Source organism: Podarcis cretensis, assembly GCF_951804945.1.
Source record: "Podarcis cretensis genome assembly, chromosome: 1".
Taxonomy (NCBI): Eukaryota; Metazoa; Chordata; class Lepidosauria; order Squamata; family Lacertidae; genus Podarcis; species Podarcis cretensis.
Window position 1 is genome coordinate 10,948,558 of NC_137170.1, and position 19,808 is coordinate 10,968,365.

General features: G+C 41.3%; 1 protein-coding gene across 5 annotated transcripts in view; it reads right to left on the minus strand.

Annotated features, from left to right (window-relative positions):
- Nucleotides 1–19,808, minus strand: part of PPP2R5E (protein phosphatase 2 regulatory subunit B'epsilon) — an 89,282-nt gene that overhangs the window by 22,930 nt on the left and 46,544 nt on the right. For all 5 annotated transcript variants that reach the window (XM_079947681.1, XM_079947680.1, XM_079947683.1 and 2 more), the window contains 2 exons: nucleotides 12,299–12,495; nucleotides 421–522 (listed from right to left, as the gene is read on the minus strand). In XM_079947681.1, the coding sequence (XP_079803807.1) occupies nucleotides 421–522; nucleotides 12,299–12,495 (299 nt within the window). The remainder of the gene's footprint in view (nucleotides 1–420; nucleotides 523–12,298; nucleotides 12,496–19,808) is intronic.

The following is a 19,808-nucleotide window of genomic DNA, read 5'->3' on the forward strand; positions in this document are numbered from 1 at the left end:
GCTGCAGCCTGTAACTATCTACTATCCTGTGGGGAGGGTGCTGGCGAGTTCCTGTCCTGCTTGAAGGCCACTTATAAGTATCTAGATAGCCACTGTAAAAACAGAATATTGGACTAAATCGGCCTTAGGTCAGGTCCATACGTGGCTGCAGAGCTAAAAAGGTCAATCCTGCCCCACAGTCACCAGGCTGGGTTACTGGGGAGTTATAAGACATAACCCAGGAGGGCGTATCACATTAATCCTAACTGGACACTGTCACAAACCATCCCCGCCCCGGTCCATCTAATCACAATAAATTGTATTTTTGTTGATTTTTTAAAATACTTTGCGTTCTGTCCCATTTCAGGGTCCTTCCAGCAAGTAAGTTGGTGTGCTTGATTTTAATTCTAAAATAATAAAAAAATTAAATTATAAAATCACCTGTAAATGTGGCCATGACGCCTCAAGGGTGGGTTCATCTTCTTCTGGATCAAACTCATTGCTATCGCTAGGAGGAAGTGTTCGGAATATATTGCAAGAAACCTGGGAAATTGAACAAACACAATTAAAGGCTGCTCTCTCTCATCAAGATTACAGGGCAAGGCAATCAGAAGAATTAGAGTGCATTCACAAATTGATAAAAATTGCCCAATGACTCCATAAATTGATATAATGCATTTCACTAGCAGATTATTCTTAGATAAGAACAATGTATATGGCACTTTATGGTTTCCAAATTGCACCAATCATTTCTTACCTCCGTTTTATCCTTGTGATGAAAGCAGGGAGCACCTACTACCAGCTCTAGAGAGAAGAAAAAACTATGTGACTCCTCTAAGCTGGCTAGCATCTCCCTCTGAGAATACTTTGGACACAAAGCATAGCTCATATTCCAAGAAATGAAAATGTGCCCTGCTATGGCTACACCTCACGAGGCCGACATCAATTGACAACGCAGCCTGCTCCCTTTCTTTACAGTGCTCAGATCAAGCCTCTATCAGGAAGGAGCAGAAGCAGTTTATTCTCACAAGCACCTTGTTAGATGATAGCCAAAAAAACCAGCACCTTGTCCAAGGTCATTAAGGCTCACAATTAAGAAGGGAAATTAACTCAGTCATCCATAGCCCAAGTCTGAAACTTTATACAACTGTGCCTAATTGTCACCTCCTCCTAATGCATTTCAATATTCCAGTTCACTTAGATGAAACAGAATCATTTCAATAATTTGAGCTTTCTCTCACACATTAGACTAGACTTTAAAATTACTGAGAAAGAGTAAGCAGGAAATAAAAGAGGTTTTGTACTTAGTGTTTTCTTTTCTCGCCACAAGAGGGTGCATTTTGATATAATCCTAGAAAAAGGATGCTGACTTTTACTAAAATATTTGTTATGCACCAATATATACTTCCATCACATGGTGTTTCATAGTGAGAGATCAGTCTATTAGCAACAGATACCAAACAACTGATTTAAACTTCCCTTTGGTGCAGGTTTCCTAAGAGATTATCTGTTTATATTTTGTTCTAAAATTAACACCTAGTAGCAGTGATCATTCAGAGAGTCTATTTATGCTATTCATCTAATCTGAGCAATAGATCAAAGGGTTGACCTATGCAATCTAATTTAGCCAAAGTGGCAAAGATCCCTCAGTTTAAATCTTGCTTCTTCCACAAACTCACCGAGTGCCTTTTATACAAGATACCGTCTCTCAAACTCAACCCCCCTCACCCCCAGTTCCTCCCCAGCACATGCTACAATAGGTAGACACTGACTTACCTTACAATGATGTTGTAAGGGTGGAGATAGCTCACATCCACACCACACATTTAATACACTCTTACACCACTTTAACCATCATGGGCTTCCCTTAAAAAAATCCTGGGAACTGTAGTTTATTAAGGGTGGTGAGACTTGTTACGAGACCCCCTCACAGAGCTACAATTCCCAGCACCCTGAATGAACCACGGTTCTCATGATTCTTAGGGGAAGCCATGACTGTTAAAGTGATAGGAGTGCTTTAGATGTATGGTGCGAATGTAACGATAATGTATGTAAAGCACTTCCACCTCTCCTAACAGTTATACAAATGCCAAGTGTTAGTTCCACCAAAGATACTTTGGATTTCACACATTTTGCTGTATAATAGTAGAGAAGAATGATATACATATTGTGGCAGATACATAAATAACTTCAAGAAAATCAATGATTCCATCTGGCCACACAAATAGAAAATTGATCACTTGTGCTGGGACTGAAGAACAATATACCTGAAAGCGACTGGAGAGCCAAAGTAGCCATGCATGGAGGATAATAATAATAATAATAATAATAATAATAATAATAATAATAATAATTTATTATTTTATTTTTACTGAAAGATTTTCTTGGATAACAAAGGTGCATATAACGTCTCTGTTTTCAATTCACAGAGTCCTTCCTACAGGTCAAAACACAAACAGAAGTCACAGAGTGTCGGCTGATCATTACGAAGGCACCCAGCTGGCAGAAAGGCAGAGTAAAACTCTTTCATCCCCTGCTTTGGTACTGATGAAAATTGGTTCTTTGAAGCTGCTATTTGCATTGGGGGGGGGGGGAATCTCCTTTACTAGCACCAACACTACTGCAGTGTAATTACAGAACAACAGCAGCACATTGGGATGTTCAATTACACCTTATTACAACAATGGCTTTTCAATAGTGTATCATCACTGTATGCACAAAAGATACAACCCTGTGCATCCTTTCTTAAGATTGAACCTAATATCTTCTGAGGAAATACTTGTAAAGGTAGGCTGGCAATGAAATAGTTGTATGGAAAAGTAGCTATCTTAAACCTATCTGATTTATACTTCATTCTATCTTACCCTTGAAAGAACAGCCGTAATGAAAATTCATAATCTCTTCCATTTCTGTCTTATAAGCAATAATTTCCCCTATTTCCTGGTGTGACAAGTTGTTTAGTAGGCAGTAGAGTTAAAAGTATACACAAGTTCTTAACAGACAGACGTCCTGACTCCATGCAAAAGGTTCCATTCCTCTCATTGTGGGTCTACACACATGGTGAACCAGTGTGAGAAACTCAGATATATAAGCTGGGTGCCAGACGGCACCTTAAACCTAGGTTACGCTTGCCACAACAGAACGTCTATTTTCCAGGGGGTTGAACTAGATGACCCTTGGGGGGTCCCTTCACAACTCTACAGTCTCAACTACATTTCTTGACTGTAGCTTGCTTTTACAACAATTCACTTTTCTCAGTATGCAAGGAGGAGAAACAGCGGAAATGGAAATGTTATTAACTGTGGACTAAAAGGCAGATGTTTTTAGACTGCGGTAGCCAGCCGGGTGCCCAGGAATCTCCATGTAGCCGCAACTGGACCTGCGCCAATAGCAAAATGCGCCTGGGGAATGTCAAACACTGGGGTAAACATGTATGTGGGTTCAGACATACACCTTATAACACCACATTTCTGAAGACTATAATTTTAACTGAAGGGGGCCACTCCTGTGTTATGTGCCACACAGCAACAAGCAGTTGATTTCTTTTAAAAGTGAGAGTGTGTAAAACTCACAGTGCACCAGCCTGGTATCCAATGAGAAACTGCAGGCAGGCAAGAGGGATGGATAACATCTAGGCTAGAAATCAAATAGGCTGCTCCCTCTCTCACAGTCCCTTAAGGCTGCTTGGCTAGTCCCCAGCAGGCTACTAACTTTTGCAAGCTTATTTGCAAGGCTGTTTTTAGTATTACTTGTGTAGTGGCTTTCTAATAGACCCCCTTAATCAAAACTGAAGCGAAGAGGTTTTGCATGTACATAGTTGAAGGGGACGAAAGCACAAGAAGCTGTTTGCAGCTCTAAAATTAGCTTTTCCACATGAATGAACCCCAGGCATTCACTTATATGGTAGAAAGGAGGCGTGGAAATTTATTTATGAACGCCAGCAACATCGCCCTGTAACAGTGCTGCCAACTACAGGTCACTTATTTGTCCTACAGAACTCAATGGTAAACAATCAAACCTGATAAAGAGGCTATTAGGAACTGGCTATTGCCTTTTTTGGAACATTATGATACTTATATATATTTAGGAGTGCCTTCTACCAACTTCACTTGGTCAGGCTGCTGACCAGGTGATTCTGGATTGTCTCAGCACTGCCAGCCCATGGACTGGTAACATCCAGACTGCATTACTGCAACATGTTATAGGTAGAGAGGCCCTTGAAGCTGACCCAGAAGCTGCAGCCAGCACAAAACCCAGTGGCTGGGTTGCTCACTGGAGCAGAATATCACCATCGCATTGTGCCACTGATAAAGGAACTTCACTGGCTGCCAATTGGCTAAGTTCAAGATACTGATATTGGTATACTAAGCCCTATACAGCTGGGTACCTAAAAGATCGTCTGATCCTCTGCATACCTACTTGATCACTGTGTTCTGTAGTAGAGGTCTGGCAGATATCAGTCTATCTGTAGGTCCATTCCAGAATCAGCCCTTTAGTCTGGCAGAACCAAACCTCTGGAACACCTTCCCATTGCTATCAGACAACTAACTGCCTTTTCTCTTGGCTTTTAGACCCCATATTTATTTTTTTATAGCTGCTTTTTAAAAATGTTTTTATATGCACTTGCTTTTAACTGTTCTGTATCTTTTACTGTATTGTAAAATTGTTTCAAGATGCCTCATGTGATTCATAAATTAATTAAATATTTATTATATATACCTTTTTGCAAGTATATGGGACACCCATACTCAAATTACACACACACACACACACACAGACACACACACACAATATTTTCACACTACTTCATTTTCATTTTCAGCCTTGATGTTTGGCAAAGCTTATATAAACAAGGACTAAAAACATGTCAAAAGAATTATTATAGCAGAATATAGTGATGTGTTCTAAATTATTATTTTTTAAATACTATAAATCCTCCAGTGAGAACGTATGGCTGAAGTTCAGGAAAGTGAAGGGGTGGTATTCGCCATGGGCTCGTATAAAAGGAAGAGCAGGGTACAAATTTAATCAAGAAACAAACAATCAATGCTAGTTATACTCATTGAACTACTTGAATCAATGGACTTCAGTGGAACTACTTATGACTTAGCTGACTTAGTTGGATAGCATCCAAGGAATAAGAAGAGAAGAAAAGCCTGCTGAATCAGGCTAATGGTTCATCTGGCCCAGCATCCTGTTCTCAAACTGGTTAACCAGATGCCCATGGGAAGCATGCAAGAAGGGCATGAGTGTAATAGCACTCTCTCCTCCTGCCATTCCCAGAAACTAGTATTCAGCAGCATTTATCTATCCCCTTTCTCCATGCCATGCATGATTTTATAAACTTCTACTGTGTCACCTCTTACTCCCATTTTTCCTCGCCTAAAAAGTCCCACGTGCTGCAACGTCTCCTCATAGAGGAGCTGCCCTATCCCCTTGATCATTTTGGTTGCCCATAATTAGATCTTTTCTAACCCTGCAATTTCCTTTTGCATGTGAGGCAACCAGAACTTTACACATTATTCCAAATGAGGTCACACCACAGATTTGTATAAGAGAAATGTTGTATCAGCAGTTTTGTTTTCAATTCCTTTCCCAATTATCTTTAGTATGGAATTTGCCCTTTTCACAGCTGCTGCACATGGGGTTGACATCTTCATTCACTATGGCCCCATGGTCTTGTTCCTGGTCAGTCACCTCCAGTTCAGACCCCATAAGCGTCTATGTGAATTTAAGATTATTGCTCTCACATGCATCACTTTACACTGTAGACAGTGATTTGTATTTGTCATTTTACCACCCATCCACTTGGTTTGGAGAGGTCCTTTGCAAGCTCTGCACAATCTTTTTTAACAATTTAGTACCATCATAAAACTTGGTCATCTCACTGCTCACTCCCAACTCTGCATTCTTTTAATCAAAGTGAAAAGCACAAGTTCCAATACCAATCTTTCAGAAACTCCACCTTCTATCTTCTCCGTTCAGAGAAATGTCCAGTTAACCCTACTCTGTTTCCTGCTATTTAACATACTCCTGGTCCATAAAAGGACATTTCCTCTTATTTTGTGTCATTTACAGCTGCCATTAAGATTTGTAGAAAAAGTACAGTAAACCAACAACACATTAAAGATGCAATACTAACACAAGCCAGACAGGTTTTAACCATACAACTTGTGTAGATATACACTGTAATAACAGTCATCATCCACTGTAATATAATTTATTCCAAAGTAAGCAACCAACAAAAATACAACATAAGGATGCCGTTTTAGAGCTATCATCTGCTAATGTCCTTAAACCTTGCAAAATATTTATGCTTTAAATGAAACAGCCAACCTGCTCAGACCTGCTTCAACCTTTATCAATATAAAACAGCTGTTACAGGGGACTGGTTCAGTGTGGGAAACACAATATTTTACTTGTTCTGCTCTACAACGGCAAGTGATGGCAATATGCAGGCAGCCATGATGATATGAGTGACAGTCACACTTACAACTATTGGTAATCAATGCTTGTGTCAGTTTCCAGAACTCTGAAAGGTTTAATTCTTAATTATGTTTTAAGTGGTTCTGTTCAAACAGTAGGTTTTTTTTCAAAAACAGAACCATAAATGTTCCTATATTCACTGAGATCTAACTCCCCCGGCAACCTGTTTCCAAATATATTTGTTCATATTCTCTCTCTCTCTCTCTCTCTCTCTCTCTCTCCCTCCCTCCCTCCCTCCCTCCCTCCCTCCCTCCCTCCCTCTCCCCCCCCCTCTCTCTCTCTCACACACACACACCACTTTCTCTATTCTCCTAAGTGTTCAGCTCCACAGGTTCTTACACTGTCACCAGTCTTCAACATACAAAATTAATTTTCCCTTAAGGATAAATGGCACCCTTGCAGGAGTGTTCAAGGAGAGCAGGATATTGTCAGGCCTCTTCCCTATTCCTCCTAAGGTGGGTAAGATTGTCAAAAGGCTAAAAACCTGGGGCAAGCTCCTCACCAAGATGTTTCCAGATCAAAGGAATATACATTTCCTAGGGCTTACAACCCTCCATTAATGCCACAATTTCCCCAAGTTCATGGAGAAAGCTTGGAGTTTCATCAGGGGGCTTATATAATCAACAGCAAACAAATCAGCAAAAGAGCTTTTCCATCATAGTGGTACATCACATAGGCAAACTAAGGACAATAAGTCATTGTGTCACTGGATCAGAATGAGACAATGCAATGAATACTGTGGAGCAGAACATCGCATCCTGTGGCACTGTGAGCAGATTCATGATCCCACACTAGGGCAGCACCACTATGCTCTCAACAGGGCTGAGGTTACATAAAGGCCAGAAGCAGAACCCGCTACAAAAGTGCAAAATTAAGTCCGAGTTTCTAATATGATTTAGCAGAATGTTGTTTATTTATTCAATTTCTATGCCACCCTCCATCCAAGGATCACAGAGAGGTTTACAATGTAAAAACACAAAAATACCTAATATAAAGGTAAAGGGACCCCTGACCGTTAGGTCCAGTCACAGACGACTCTGGGGTTGCGGCGCTGATCTCGCTTTATTGGCCAAGGGAGCCGGCGTACGGCTTCCGGGTCATGTGGCCAGCATGACTAAGCCGCTTCTGGTGAACCAGAGCAGCGCACGGAAACGCTGTTTACCTTCCCGCCGGAGCAGCACCTATTTATCTACTTGCACTTTGACATGCTTTTGAACTGCTAGGTTAGCAGGAGCAGGGACCGAGCAACGGGAGCTCACCCTGTCGCAGGGATTCGAACCGCCAACCTTCCGATCGGCAAGACATAGTAACAAACAAAAATATATATCCCCACACACACAGTTTAAAGGGCCATAAATAGTAATTGTTTTATTTATTAAATTTCTATACTTGCTTTGTCATCAAATGCTTTATAACAAACTAGACCAACTGCTCTTCTACTGGAGCACAGTCTACCTAGAATGGAAGCAGCTTTCCTAGATTTCAGTTCTTTATTATTAAAATATCAATGACCACCTAACAGCAAGGTTATACCTGCAAGTGCACTATTTAAGTAGTACCTGACGCATAATTCAGCAGTAGGCATCTGAATCCAAGAAAGAAAAATTAAACCAAATTTCTAGTCTTTATGGATGCAGATAAAAGCTTGGAAATGTGTGAGCAATGCCTGGTCTCGGATAGTCTCTCATGGGTTAACACCCCAGACACTAAAGAAAGCCCTCTATCCTTCCATAATGCCAAAATATCCTGCTGTCCTGATCTTACTAGCCATTTAAACCCTATCTCCATGCAGCAGTCTTCCACCACCATATGCCTCACTGCAAGAGCGCCAATGCAGAATAAGGAGCTATACTGCAAATGTGCCACGAATACGTACATATTATATATTTTTACTTCACATCATGAGGCTCTTTAGAACAGAAGAAGTGAATGCACACTATACACAGCCCTGCATATCAAACATTATGGAAAGATCAAGATTTTCCCAGTGACTAAGCCCCACTTCTTTAAATTATGGGAGCCTACCGATTAAATTTTTAACAATGCAGAACTGTGACAATGAATCTAGTGAGTGTTAAACTGAAAGGGTAAAAATTGTCACTGGTGTCATAATGAAAGACAGGGACTGCTCAGCTAGAAAAGTAAGGCAGCAGAGAGGACAGATGAGATCTGAAGGGAAAACAAAATCAAAACTGCAGCATGTGGTAGCTGACTGGGACTGGCAATGCAGGGTTTTCCACAGCAGTCTGTCTACTTCGTTTTTAAGAACAGCGAGATTCACGAGTACCATAGAAATTATACCACCAAACCAGCATCACTTTTTTTACAGCACAACCCCCGAGATAAAGCTGCCAATTAGTTAACTGAATCATACCTTACATTTTGCCTACACATATCTCATTAATAAAATCAGCTCTGTCAGATTTTAGTTAAACCTGAAGGATGCATATATATCAAGCACAAGAGCATGAACATTTTGTGCTTCCCATAAGCATGGTACAGGGAAATTGGATGTTGCTGGGATGCAAGACACATATCTTATTAATGCAACTTCAATCTAAACAGCCCCTTCACCAATGACCAACTTAAACAAATATTCCTCACAATGCTTTCAACTTTATTTCATCTTTTACACTGTTCAGTCACAGCAGCTAAGGATAAACCAATGTTTCCCATCTATGTTATCCTAAAACATTTTTTAAAATACTGTGACCAAGGACCAAGACATGGGCACCTCTGCTTCAGAAGGGAAAATTCCCTTTCCCAGGACCACGTTTAAGAAGCAGCAACTGGGGCAGTCTTTTTGGCAGATACTTCTACCAACAAAGAACCACCAGTTTAAACTCTGCTTCTTTGATCCATTGCTTCTGAGGTTTGTTTGCCAACATCCTCAGATATCTACTATCCCTTTTCAGAAATTCATTCAGCTATTTCCCAGTAACAATGGCCCAATATGGAAGCACTGTCCCTTAAATGCAAGTTGATCTCCCATCAGGGAGGTGGGAACTGGAACACACACCTGTGTATTTCAGCCCTCTGGAAGTTTCAGGCCATGACTGAATCAACACTACAGGTTTCCTCCTTTCCAACCTAGATTCTGATGCTTGACACTGAACAAATGCTGCATGCTTGCCATTATTACCTATCCGCCAAACTCTGCAGTACAAACTCTGACTCCAAGTACTCTGCAGTCATCACTACCTGCCACCCATCCCTGAACTCTGTGTGTTGGGATACTGCCAGGGAGACAAAGTCCATCATGGCCCCCATCAATCTCCTGTAGACAACGCAGTATCATTCAATTAGCGACACGAGCTCCAGAAATAGCTTGCCACATTCCAGAGCTGGTGCACGCTCTATCAGCAGATAATGCACAGCGAAAGATGCACGCAGGAGAGCATATTTACAAGTTTATTTAGCGTTGGTCAGAACAAAGAAAAAAACATGACTGACTGCTTCAGTGTCTCAGACACAGAGAGAGAAACGAAAGCAAAGGCAAAACAGAAACATCCTGTGAACAGGAAATACGCAGGCTGTGACACAAACATCCTGCTCCCTTTTAAGGTGGAACAGAAATATCCTAACACTGTGTTGCAATACAGACAAGCTGAACAAAATAACACAACACGATTGCCAATAACAATGGCACTAAGCACTATTTATAGACTAATACAAATTATCAGAAATTGCAACTAAAGTCTCTAAATCTTCTTCACCACTCGCAGTAGTATAATTCAAAAGTTCGATATATAATCTGTCACCAAATATCGCCGGAACAGAGTTTCCGGATAAGCAATCTGTTTCGTTCAATGCTTCATCAGCCAGACTTGTAAGAATGTGAGAAGGATGCAGTTCAATTTCTTAACAAGCTGAAATTACAATATACATGCGATGAAACCTGCGTCTGTATAAAATAAAATGCATAATACAATATATACAACTAAGATACATACCCAATCTTACATGTAAGTAAATATAAACGCTGTAGAAAATATGCTCTGGATCAGTGCTCATATGATACTGTAGTCACTGATGCTGGTAACAAATTGTAAAGAACATAATATAGTTAGCCACAGGTGAAACTAATATACTGTAAGGGAAATTAAAAGATACAGCACAACATTAACAGCAAGAATGCCTGACAACCAGATGAAAACAGTACCCCATCCAGTCAGTGGATCATGGCACATAATACAATTAAATAAAACAATGAAAATCTAACTCAGAATTCAATCCCCCCAGATGAACAGAGTTGAACATGTAGATGAAACGGGTTTCCTGTTGGCGTAACCACCGTTCCAAATTTGGGTGGGGTACTGTTTTCATCTGGTATCCTGAGCTAAGAAATTGAGAGAGAACCTGGAGAATAAGCAAGTGTAAAGTGATGCACAAGGCGACAATAAATCCTCATATATTAATAGAGTCTGAACTGACAAGTGAAGAAGCAGGGGAAAGACCTTGGGGTCAAAGTAGATAGCTCAATGAAGATGTGGACCCCACTGTGCAGAAGCTGTGAAAAAGGCAAATTCCATGTTAGGGATCATTAGGCTTTTTAGTTTAAAAAAAACAAGAAGGAGGGAAATGATAGATGTGTATACAATTATGTAAGCTGTAGATAAAATTAACAGAGAGAGGTTTTTCTCTCTATCTCAGAACACTAGAAGCTGGGGACAGCCAATGCAAGCTTAATGTTGGAAGACGAAAGGAAGTACTTCACACCATGCACTGTTAAACTATGGAATTCAATACCACAAAATGTGATCACGACGACTAAATGGGGTGGCTTTAAAATAAAACTAGGCAGATTTGTGTTTCTCAGTACAAGATGTCCATTAAGGCAACCAAAACCATTTCTGTCGCAAAATTCTGCATAAAACCAGACTGAAAGGGATCTAGACAATGAGCTCCCATGCAGGTAAATTTGAAGCTGGGTAAACACAATACACAACTACCTAGCCTAAGACTCCAATACTCAAGACTAGACAATTTCCCAGTCTGTTTGAGTAAAACGATAGCTTCATCAAAAGGGCACATCACTGCCTTCTTGAGAACAGAAGGCATGGAACCTTCTCTCAAGGTTGCCCAGACAGATAATCTCAGCCTTCCTGTCTTTGTCAGCCAGGAAAGGGAAAGGATCAAGCATATCTCTCAAAGAATTTCGTCCATTTCCTCTAGTCAAACAAATAAAAGTAGGCACAGAAACCTGATAAAGACTGTGTTAAAGACACATTCAGCACACTCCACACACAACTGCAGTTCAAGTCTGAACAGATGTAAAAAAATTTATTCACAAAGTGCTTTGCAATCTCAACATAGACTCTAATGGCTCCTCCAACTTCCACTGAACGCCAAGTTGTAAAAGGCCCCTCGCCATTTGAAAAATCAATACAATGAGTAAGACAGTGCTAGGTGCAATCCAAATAACTATTTAAAATCCATAACTTTAAAGCATTTTAATGTCGCATATGTAAAATGGTATTTCCCCTAACATCAAAACACTGCACAACAACTTTTGAACATTGTATAGAAGTGTTCTGAACCACAGCTAAGAAGCCCAACATTTGAAAAACCTATATTTAAACAAAATAAGAAATACAATACCTCCTATGAGTTTTCTGTGATCCCAACCCACACACTGCATTTTGAGCAGACATAATAAATTTGGCTGCATCTCATATTGTGAATTACCAGAAGTAAAGTTGTCTTCCCCATTTTGCATTTGAAAGGCTTTACAGCAATACGCAATATCCGTCATGCAAACTCCAATGTTCTATTGAGCACACATACTAGCTAGCACTATCTTGATTTATAAAGTGTTCGTGATAAAACTTACCATTCTAACTACTTCAGGGTAAGTCTGTTCTGTCAAACAGCCTCTGCTTATTGTAATGTAATCCACAAGTTCATTAAGAGTTGAGCGCTTGTATTCTTTCATTTTAAGATCAGAAAGTGTGTCCATGAAGTCAAAAATGACACAGCACTGCTGAAGTTTCTTTAGGAACAACTCAGGTTGCTCTGAAGTTGGAACGTCTGGAAAGGAAAAAAGGAAAGCCTGTGTTAGTCTTAACATTCCTGCATAAAGCAAACCATGCTTCAAAAGGACAATAAAAGCAGCAATAGCCATTGAATATCTGTAAAAAAAGAAACTATATGAACAATTATGCTTTTCAGAGACTGGTATGTTGGATACTAAATCATCAACTAGTAATATATCCATGGTTTCATAAATAAGCCCAAGCAGGCAAAAGGCAATCTGGCAGCCTTAGTCCTTCAATAGAACCAAGTTCTTTAATTTCCATCTAGCGCCAGTAGAATATCACAAACAGCTCACATAATAAAATAGCACTTTTTATTTGTTCACGGGCATATTAAGACTGGGACCAAGAAACTGGCTCAAATTTTATTACAACAGTTGTCACTTGTAGTTTCAACTAATAACATTATAATTTCTCCGAAAACTGCACAGAAATCTGGGAATGGGAAGTTGGGCAACTTTAGCTTTCATTTAAAAAAATATTGCATATATTTGAGTTTATTCTGGATGAGAAAAGGCTAAAAAAAACCCAACATTTTACTTTCCTAGTAGCATATCAGATGCACAAGTAAATCTTTTAAAAGCATAATACTACAACACTCAATGCTCTCCTCACCATACATGTGTAAGTGTTTAATAGGCTGCTGTTGTTGTTACTACTACTACTAATACTAATACTAATACTAATACTAATACTAATACTAATACTACTACTATATTTATACCCTGCCCATCTAGCTGGGTTTCCCCAGCCACTCTGGGCGGCTCCCAACAGAATATTAAAAACATTATAAAACATCAAACTTAAAAAACTTCCCTAAACAGGGCTGCCTTCCAAGTGTCTTCTAAAAGTTGTGTAGCTCTTTATCTACTTGATATCTGATGGGAGGGTGTTCCACAGGGAAGGTGCCACTGCTGAGAAGGCCCTCTGCCTGGTTCCCTGTAACTTCACTTGAGGGAACCACCAGAAGACACTCGGAAGAGGACCTCAGTGTAAGTAATATGAATAACTTATAAGGCTTTAAACCATATACAGGTGTGTGGTCCCCCCCCCCCCGGCACATGATCAATTTGTGAATGTCTGCATATATGTGCGGCACTGGGAAATAAATAGATTTAAACCAGGAAATGGCAGGAGAGGGCTGGAGAGTCCTTGTGGCTCGCGAGGAGACCCCTCCCAGAACCCAAAGAGGACTTCATTGAGGGTGAAGGAAGCCCGAAAGAGATTGGGGGTGCAGCAGGGCTCTGTTTAGGCTGCTCAGCCTCCCCGCCTAGCAGCTGACACACACAGCAGCGCAGCAGCCACTTTCATGCACGTCCCCCAGCCTCCAGCTGCCCCAGAGAGGGGGGGGAGAGCTGGAGAGCTGGAGAGCTGGAGGCTTTTTAGAGGGTGCTCTCGGCTTTGGCAATTTTTGCTTATGCGCACAGGAGCCCGTAAGGTAACCTGTGCATAAGCGGGGGGTGGACCTGTATACACAAGCCTCTTGGATTTATTGCTTCATACTGAATCAACATTTGACTCAAAATATTGTATGAAGGTAACCATGAATGTGGCAAGTCATCATAAATCTCCTCAGAACAGTTGACGGTTTCCATTTTATTCACAGTGGCAAGTTAGTTACGCTGTTACACATTTCCAAAGGAAATGCATAAAATGTAGATTAATCTCAAGTACCCAGGGGGCTAATAATAATGGGCAAGTCACAAGAACAAACACTGAGCTTTATTTGAACAGCAGACACCAAGCAAAGGAAAAGGATTTTTCCTCTACCCTGCAGTTTGATTAGGAGCAGCAGCTTTATTCACAATGTTTAAACAGCATCGCAAAACAAGGGGGGGGGACCCCAAAAATTGTATTTTAAAGCAATGCTTCAACGGGTACACATTTTGCAGTCTTAAACAAGGCTGTTTATCTTCAGACTCTCACCCAATACAAAATAAGATGACAATTTTCGCTTTCTAGTAGGAAGTTCTAGATTCCAAATTTTAGTTGGAAACAAAATAAAAATATATAGGAGTTTTGTGGCATAGTATATTTTTTCCATTCAACACCATGTATCTAATAATAGCCAAACCAAAACTTGAATGTCTGCTCCAAGCCTTGGCTTTGCATGCTCCTTCCTCCCCTTGCATGCTCCAATTTCTTCCCTGACTGGACACAGGCAGCACGCCCACTCCAGACTGACCCACACTGATTGGTAGGCTTACATTTATGTCAGACTCCACAATTCACATGCTGCAAGATAGGAAACTATCACTGTCTCTGCTTCTCTACAGACACTGTCACTAAATAGGTTTACACTGTGAGTGCAAGAATTTTGCTTTCCTGCATTAGGAGGTATTCCACTGCCTAACTCAATGCGTTGCTGCTTTAAGTGCTTTGTGACTGAGTCACTACTTTTAAGTAGATTTTTAACTTTAAAAAATCATGTATTGAGCAATCTTTCAACTTGTCTGGAACTTTTCTGCAGGCCAGATGGTAAGCAAAAGAAACCAAGAAGGGGTGGATGAGGAGAGAAAAGCTAGGCATGATGAAATTTAACAGATTTATACAGTGGAACCTTGGAAGCCGAATGCCTGTAAACTCGAACATTTTGACTCCCAAATAATTTAAAACCGGAAGTGATTGTTTTGGTTTGTGAATGATTTCAGGAAGCCGAACGTTCAGCACAGCTTCAGATTGGACACTCTTGCAGCCAACTGGAAGTCGCACCTTAGAAGTCAAATGTTTTGGAAGTCGAACTAACTTCCAGAACAGATTCTGTTCGACTTCCAAGGTACGTCTGTACCAATGGTGACTCTGGCCCATGGGCAAAACGTGACCCGTGAGGTCCATTTCAGGAAGTCATGCCCCCCCCCCCAACATCAAGTGTGGGATGGATAAGAATGGGAGTTTAAAGGAATGATCAGCAGCTTAATGTTTCTGGTTGCTCCCTGGACTGCTCCTTGGATCCAGCAAGTGCGCTCCCACCTGACTAATCAGCTGATGGGTGGATTGGAATGTGACTGCAACATCCCCACTCCCCATGTTTCTTCTTCAAACCATGGAAGTTTGAAGAAGTGGAGGACCTTTGAAGGTACACTCCCATCTGCCCATGAACTAATAAGCAGATTGGAGTATGCATTCAACAACACCCCCCACACCCCCACAAACTTCTTCAAACCTCAGCAGTTTGCTCCAGGGATGTGTACAAAGGACTTTAAATTAGCCGCACAAACAACCCCCACCCCACTTTTCATTCAAACCAAGAAGAATTCTTGCAGAGGGTTGCTTAGAAGCCCCACAGTTCACTTCAATTGGGACTTTAAATAGAAGCACAATCTGATGTCATTATCAGCTCAGGTGGGTTGACAGGTGGGCACCCTTGTCAGAGGCAGGAGAGATAAAGACTTGGCCCTCTGCCCAGAAAAGGTTCCCCACCCCTGGATTAAACCAGGCTGGGTGAAAAACAATTTTCAAGGCTACTGGCACAAACAACAATAGCTGCTTCCACATTTTCAAATATTATAGTGAGTGGAAGAACAGAAGCTAAATGTGGCACATCAAAGATGGTCCATGGGTACCCTGCCCTGCCTAGCAACTGTCGCCTGCAAAACTGCAGAAAGTCATTTATCAACGGATGCCTTAATTATTGTAATCATTGATATTTATATCCTGCTCTTCTGCTCACTGAGCACTTTGATTGACTAACAAAAAAAAAGCAAAACAATAAAAAGAGCAGCATGTTTCAGCACTAGTGAGCCAAATAAAGCCATCCGCTAGACTTTGGCCTGGGACTGATGGTGTTTGCTCTCTGGCACATCTAAGGCCTTTTCAGTTGGATACATCAGGATTTCTAGGAACCCTTAAGAGATCCTGCCTCTTTGGATGGGTTCTATATCCTTATTTACTAACAGGTTCTTAAGCTTAAGGCTGCCAAAAATACAATATCCAGAAAAAGTGTCATAGAATCATAGGACTGTAGTCCAACCCCTGCGATGCAGGACTGCCTTTTCTCTTCTGAATGCATGAACTCAGTAAGATATTGTTTATTCAAAACATAAATATACTACTTTTCTTTCTGTTAGGACTTTAGGGTGTTGTACAAACACTGGTCAAGGTAGGTAAAGAACCCCTGGATGGTTAAGTCCAGTCAAATTCGACTATGGGGTGCAACACTCATCTCCACTTTCAGACCGAGGGAGCCAGCATTTGTCTGCAGAGGGCTTTTCCGGGTCATGTGGCCAGCATGACTAAACTGCTTCTGGCACAACAGGACACCGTGACGGAAGCCAGAGCACTTTATCTACTTAGGCTGGTATGCTTTCAAACTGCTAGGTTGGCAGGAGCTGGGACAGAGCAACGGGAGCTCACCCTATCGCGCAGATTCTAACTGCCAACCTTACAACCGGCACGCTCAAGAGGTTCGGTGGTTTAGACCACAGCACCACCTGCGTCTGTTGTACAACCATTATGTCACAATACAAGTAACAACAAAGGATAAAATCCTTAAAACAGAAAACTTAAATTTACAACAATTTAAGAAGCCCGGGTGATTAATAACTTTTTTGTCTAGTACCAAAAACATTATAAAGGTAGACACCAGACAGGCCTATTTTACAAGTCTCTTTTATTGTTTAGAAAGCATACCTCAGATAAATAAGGTACCTGGAACAGAGTGTCAAACACAACTTAGTGCACAGAAAGATTGCTATCGGGCTTTGACATGTGTTCTCATCCAAAACATACCTAAAGCAGTTTAGGCTCCTTCATAATCCTGAAGTGCTTTCTCTGTGAGCTGAAATAGCAGAGCTTAAGTCAGCTGGCATTCAGCTGGATCTCAATTTCTGCAAGACACTTCGTAAGTCCTTCAACCTCTGCCTCTGGGTCAAAAGAGGCAATGCAGACTGAGGCTGTTGAAGCTCATGTTAGCACAGCAATCTCCACACTATATGCAGGCACTTTGTGAAACTGTAGCAGGTCTCAGTTCTGGAGGAGCTGAGATCACCCATAGGGGAAGCACAAACACAAAGAATGAGTAGATATCACTCGTGTAACATGGCAGTTCTATAGCTCTCAAGAATCAACAGATGCAAAAATAAATAAAGCTGATAATGGCTTGGGTACCAAGATAAATTAGTTTGTGGAAGGAAAGTTTCCCAGACTCTCTTTCCCAGACTCCCAGCAGGCTCACTACCAGCACACGGGATCAAGCCATTCTTATCCTCTGTATCCCAAATGTTGCATGGACCACCATGCAAATCAATCCATTAAACCATTTGCAGACTGTAAGCTGTAGAACAGGGGTGGGCAACTTAAGGCCCAGGGGCCGGATGCGGCCCAATCACCATCTAAATCCGGCCCACGGACAGTCCGGAAATCAGCATGTTTTTACATGAGTAGAATGTGTCCTTTTATTTAACATGCATCTCTAGGTTATTTGTGGGGCATAGGAATTTGTTCATTATTTTTTTCCAAAATACAATCTGGCCCCCCACATGATCTGAGGGACGGTGGACAGGCCCACGGTTGAAAAAGGTTGCTGACCCCTGCTGTAGAACCTATTGCCACTGATGCAATTCAGCCCATTTACTCGTAACAAGAGGGCCTCTATTATTGCTCCCAAAATAAATAGAATATACTATTTCATATATATTGCCCTGTTGCCACCCTTTTCTGTCTCTCATATAATCTGATTCTCATTCTCACTCCACTCAATATTCCATTCAAGACTCCCTTCCTCCATTTAAACTTCATTTGCAACAGATTCGTGCTGAGCATGCGCAGATCCACACCATTATGAAATTCGATTGAATAATACTGGTCACAAAAATGCCTCTAAAAAAACAACAAAAATCCAAACTACAAATATGTTGCACTACACTTAGATGAAAACACACTAGGTGTTCCCCTTGACCTAACAGTTTCCTAAAAACCACAGCAAAAACTGAGAAATGTTTCCAGAAAAACCGCCCCAGAAAAGTCTATGCAAGAAAAACACCCTGCACCTATCAACATGCCAGTCTTGCTCATCAGAAACTTAACTGAGCCACAGAATGCTCAAAGTTACAACATTTAATTAGCACAGTTACAGAGATTTGGAGGCATCAAAGGAACTCATGATGGAATGCAACTTCAAGAGTTGAATATACTCTTGTATATTCTATCAAAGGGAGAATGATTATTCAGACATCTTTTTTCCTTCCTCCTTTGTTGTAATGCTGCTTCACTGGTTGTGCCATTTATAGTATATTTTTATTGCTGACTATTATTTTTAATTTTGGCTGCAAGCTCATTTGAGCAGTTCAAAAAGCGTAACATAAATATTTAGAATAAATACCGTATTTTTCGCCCCATAGGACGCACTTTTTCCCCTCCAAAAATGAAGGGGAAATGTGTGTGCGTCCTATGGGGCGAATGCAGGCTTTCGCTGAAGCCTGGAGAGCGAGAGGCATCGGTGCGCACCGACCCCTCTCGCTCTCCAGGCTTCAGGAAGCTATCCGCAAGCCTTGCTAGCCCGGCGGGAGTTCCCGCGGGCTCACAAGGCTTGCGGGCAGCAGCCTGCAGCCCCAGCAAGTGTCCGCAAGCCTTGCGCGCCCGGCGGGAGGTCCCGCCGGGCGCGCGAGGCTTGGGGCGGCAGCCTGCAGCCCGAAGCACGCGGAGCCCTCTGGAGGGTTCCCCGTGCTTCAGGCAGGTGTGCGCAAGGCTTGGGGCGGCAGCCGCGGCTGGGGGGGAAATAAATTTTTTTTATTCATCCCCCCCCCAAAAAAAACCGAGGTGCGTCCTATGGGCCGCTGCGCCCTATAGGACGAAAAATACGGTACTATTTGCTGCAGTCTGCTTAATATTTTAGGTCTTTATTTTTCCTCCGATCACTTACATTCCTATATTCACTTTTCCTTTCACAGGATCTTTTTTGTCTCGCATTAGAGAATATCTCTCAAATCTTCACAGGAGAATGGATCAAAGGAAAGGTTTCCGTTTTTTTCAAGACTGTGGTTAAGGTAGAGCCAAAGGTTTTTAGACAACAGCATGAAGAAGCTCCAAACCCAGGTATTTATAGACTGTCATGAGACAAGATTAAAAAGCTGCCATACATTCTGCAGTTAGGGCATTATAAATCTAGTGCAAGAGATACCAGAAACATTTGACCTTTCATGTCACTACAGCATTTCCCCCTTCCTTTCTCATTCTTGGGGGGTTTTTTTACCCCCATCTCAAAAGCAATTCTAATTCCTTTTCAACTGCAGTCAACATATGCATTTTTATTTTTTGTAGCAGAAGCACAACACAGCTTTGGGATTGCTAATTCCACTTTAAATTTATTTC